Raw genomic sequence first — 4,722 nt, forward strand, 5'->3', positions numbered from 1 at the left:
TTCATTCTTCGACAATCAAATGTGTACCAGGAGTTTGAGAGTGGAAAATATCACGATGACATTTTGCTGGGTGACAGTGGTTATCCATTAAAACCTTGGTTGATGACACCTCTTAGCCATCCAAGTACCCCTTCACAACAGAAGTATAATAAGGCTCACAAACAAACACGGTCAACTATAGAGAAGTTAGTTACACTTGTCTTGCATCTCATAACATTAACATGAATGATAATAAAGCTTTGTTGTTTAGGGCATTTGGTGTTTTAAAACAGAGATGGAGAGTTATTGATCACACAGGAGGAAGGTTATGTTATTCACCTTTACAAGTTTGTAAAATTACAATGTGTTGTTTCATTCTGCACAATATTTGTCGCCTTCACAATGTGCCACTGCCTCAACCACTGCCAGCAAACGCTGACATAGATTCACTACTAGACACCACCACAACAAATGAAATTCATGACTTACAAGGTAGTACTGTGAGAGATTCCATTGTTTCTACATTCCAATAAAGTCATGTTTGTGACATGTTTTTGCGTTTGTTTATTGAAAAAAGTGGCTGCACAGCAACACAGAAATGAACTTGAAAAAGTAGGTAACAGAATACTGAACGAATATGAAAGTCATAAGGTAGGTGAAAAGAACAGTGAAGAATTTGAAACTAATGAAGTAGGGTAATGAAAAACAGTGAACAAGAATGAATAAAACCCTGACAGACTTGCACAGATTTGGACCTTTAAAACCAGCAGTGAATAAAAGAAAATTGAAAAACACATGCAGAAAGAAGCATATTGTTGAAAATGCAAATTAGTTCTAATCATCAACTGTGAAGGGTTGACTGCAGGTTAGTTCAACTTTACTGGTTTCAGACAACTGCAACTTTTGTCGCTGCAAATCATTTGCTATTATCATTTGTTCCAACTGTTGCTGTTGAATTATAGCTATGTTTGATATTTGGACATAAATTTCTTTTTGTATGTCAACTATGTCCTTTTCTGGATCACGACGGCGGCGCTTTGCTTTGGGTTGTGATGATGCTTCGGAGTGTGATGATGCAGGGCTCACTGGTTCTTGAATTATTTCAAAAAGGCTGTCATCCATAGTTGAACATGTGAATGCAACCGGTTCTTCAACATCTTTAGGTGCTTGGCTAGTAGTAGCAAACTGGGAAACACTTTCTACAAAAAAAAACATTTAGCATTACAAGTGCACAAACCATTGTAACATAACAAAGGTTACTTAACTGTCACTGCTTTCAAGTGATGATGCACCTTTTATTCCATACACTGCTTGTTGTCCAATTATGTTAATTATTTGATAATGCACATCCGAAGGTGGTGTAGCTTTGTTGACACCACCACCTGTTTTGGTTGATTCTTTTTTCCATTCCGACACTGATTTTTTTGCAACACTTTTTAAATCCCACCACTTATGTTCCACCTGATCAATTGTGCGATTAACACCACTGATATTGACTGAATTGACCTGTAAAATATCATAATCTATGTAGAGCAGTAATAAAAAAATATTGTGCTGAAATCTTACCATAGTTGTCACTACTTTCCAAGCTTGTTGTTTTGAAGCAACTGTAATTTCTGGTGAAAATGAACCCAGAATGCATTTTGCATTTTTTTCCACTGCATTAACTAATGCTTCTACTTCAACAGCTGTCCATCTTGGAGATCGCTTTTTTACAGTTTTACTGCTTTTTGTATCCATAATCAATTTCTACTTTTTAAAAACTACAGTTTACACAATGACCAAACACAAGAAATAAATGATTCGTCATAAAACTTGCAAAACAATGCCGCCAATGTCCACGTGAAGCTCAACTACAAACACAAAAAGCTTTCCGTAAGATGTCGCATAGCGCGACTTCCTAATTTTGCTGAGTCAGACGTCTTTTTTCTCACGATTTTGACGCATTCTCTCGTTTCTGCGTCAGGCTTTAGCGAGGTGTTTGCGAGGACACTTCGTAATACCAAATACGTTACCGAGTTCCTCGCTCGTAAAGTCCTCGCTAAAAATTATTTTAGCGAGCTCGTTAACTTAGCGAGCGAGCAAGTGTTCATAATGCCGCCCCTGGACAGCAATATGGCCTACTGAGCACAGCACGCGTGCTCTATGACGTAGACAATTTATATTGTGACAGAGGTCTACACGCTAGGACTTTCCCGCCTCTGCAACTGACTTCCATAGAAATACCGACATGCGGCTTGAAGTACACAGCAGGAGGGATCCGGCTGGACGGTACGACACGGCCTATGATGAGCGCGAATCGGCGGCCGCACGCGTCGGGGCAGCAACAGCAGGGGGCGCTCGCAAACGATTGAGTGGGAAAAGTGGCCCAAGCAGGGCGTGATGCTCACCTTATTCAAACAGAATGGGGGTCCGGGGCGAAGGGGCAGGTTGGGCTTGTGGCTACTTTCGGTGCTTGCGCCGTCGCGGGCACTCGGAACGGCGATTTTCAACACCGAGTGCAGCGGGTGTAATTACCACGGCGGCACCGACAAAAACGGTATGCCTGCCCCTGGACAGTAATGAGGCATAATGAGCGCGAGTCGGCACCGACGCAGCAACGGCAGCAGGGGGTCTCTTGCAAAACGATCAAGTCAAAAAAGTAGCCCAATTCTATTTTATTCGGGCGGGCTAACAGCCGCCACCACGAATATCACACAAAATTGTTAAAGGGAAGGAGGGAAATGGGGAGAAATTCATTAAAAGGAGGGCGGAAAGTAAACAAAAGGTACAATAATGGCGAGACGAAAAGGCACAATGAAAAAATACAGTTACAGACACCTAGGGCGCTGCACGAAAAAATACACAAATAAGGACGACCGGAAATTACGAAAAATTATACAGTTGCAGACGACAAGGACGCTGCACGAGAAAAAAAGACAATACACTATTGGGGACGACAAAAGTACGGAATAATTCAGAGTGTTGCAGACGACAAATTTTATACTATGTATGTGTTGGTTGCCCGGGGGATGGGTTTAAATTAAATACTGGACGACGTCGGCCAAGACACCTTCGAGGTCGGCATTCGACCTGCTCCGTTGTAAAGTAAGTCGAAAGTTCATAGTGTGTTTCAGGGTCCGGATCAGGTGTTGGGGTACGTTAATTAAAGGGCGGGGGTCGTGTTTAATGCGATTACGAGTCTTCCAAATGGTGTGGGTGAGGGATGTATTTAACAGAGCTACAAGGGTTGAGGAGTATGGATTGTCTGACAGGGGGGTTTTAGGGAAAGTTAGGTAACTGGGGGTGTCGAAATATGTAAAGGTGTTATTAAGGAGGGAATTTAGGGTGTTTTTAACAAGGGATAAAAGTGGCTGTATAGTGGGGCAGGTATGGAAGAGGTGACTGAAGGTTTCCAGGGGGTAATTGCAAAAAAGGCATTGGGGATCTAAATCGAGGGGGAGGTAGGACTTCTGACATTTCAGGGGGAGGATTTTGTGGACTAGTCTGTAGTTGAATGTTTTGAGGTAATTGGGAAAGATGGGGTGATGAATTTGGGACCAGTCGGTGTGCAAAAAGGGGTGCTGGGAATCATTTATTAATCGGGTGTAAAGGGGTTTGGATTTGGGACAAAGCAGTTCTTGTTCGGAGGGACTAAAGGAATTGATCAGGGAGAGAATATGTTGATAGTGAGTGGAGGGTGTTGTGGCGTGGGGGAGGTTATTTCTTAGTCTGAGGCTGTATAAATTTGATAGGGGGAGGCAGAGGTTATATTCAAAAAGGGAGAGTTGGGGGGTTGTTGGGGTGTCCAAGATTCGATGTTTGTAGTAATTTTTTACAGAAAAGAGAATGGATAGGTCAGCATAGAGGGGTAGATTTGCCGCGCCGTAACCACCAAGGTCACGGCGGGCTGCCAAGATGTTAATAGGCAAGGTTGGTAGGTTTGGGCCTCCGACAAAGCTTGCCACAATGCCGTCGACCCGCTCTCGTTGCTGGGGTGGTAAGGGGTAAATTTTAGCAAGGTACGAAATTTCGGGAAGGAGGATAGTTTTTGAAAGAATGCATTTCGAATCGAAGGTGAGAAAGGGGTTGCTAATAGTTTTGGCGCGGGATTGTAAAGAGGTAATTACTTGGCGCCAAGCCGCTTTTATTATTGAGGGTGCGCCGATGGGAATATTTAACGGTGTAATTTTATCCGGGTTCCATTTAATTTGATTAAAAAGGGGGTCGTCTGAGAGAGGGTGGAGGATGGCAATTGCTTCTGTTTTGGCGGGGTTCAGTTTAAGACCGGTGAATTCAGAAAATTTATTAATAAGTGACAGGGCGTTACAGAGGGACTGCCGATGCGCCACCACGAGGGTGACGTCATCGGCGTAAGCAATTGCCTTGGGAATATTGCGGCATGGCACAGGGGTCGAAATGATAGAGGGGGTGTTTTGGAGGGCAACGAGTAACGGGTCTAAAGCAATCAGGAAGAGGTTCAGACTAAGGGGGTCTCCTTGTCTGACACCTCTCCTGATGGGAAAATCCCTTGTGGCGAAGCCATTGACGAAGACCCGGGAGTGGGCGCTGGAGTGAAGAGCAGAAAGATATTGAGTAAAGAGAGGGGGAAAGCGTTTAAGATTTAATTGGGAGAGTAACCATGGGAATGAAATAGAGTCGAAGGCTTTTTGGAAATCAAGAGAAACGAAAAACGAATTTGAATTAATTGAAGAAGCGTGAGAGTGTAAATCGCGAAGAAGTGTGGTTGCGTCTGAGGTAGAG

General features: G+C 43.4%; 1 protein-coding gene across 1 annotated transcript; it reads right to left on the minus strand.

The window, feature by feature from the left end:
• Positions 1-540: 540 nt before the first annotated feature.
• LOC145911374 (uncharacterized) lies at positions 541-1,719 on the minus strand. The gene is made up of 3 exons (XM_082998695.1): positions 1,546-1,719; positions 1,272-1,485; positions 541-1,178 (listed from the first exon to the last, which is right to left on the minus strand). The coding sequence occupies exons 1-3, from the start codon at positions 1,717-1,719 to the stop codon at positions 814-816; spliced, it is 753 nt and encodes a 250-aa protein (XP_082854821.1). The 3' UTR covers positions 541-813.
• Between the last annotated feature and the right edge of the window lie 3,003 nt (positions 1,720-4,722).

This window comes from Ascidia mentula, chromosome 1, assembly GCF_947561715.1.
Source record: "Ascidia mentula chromosome 1, kaAscMent1.1, whole genome shotgun sequence".
Classification (NCBI taxonomy): Eukaryota; Metazoa; Chordata; class Ascidiacea; order Phlebobranchia; family Ascidiidae; genus Ascidia; species Ascidia mentula.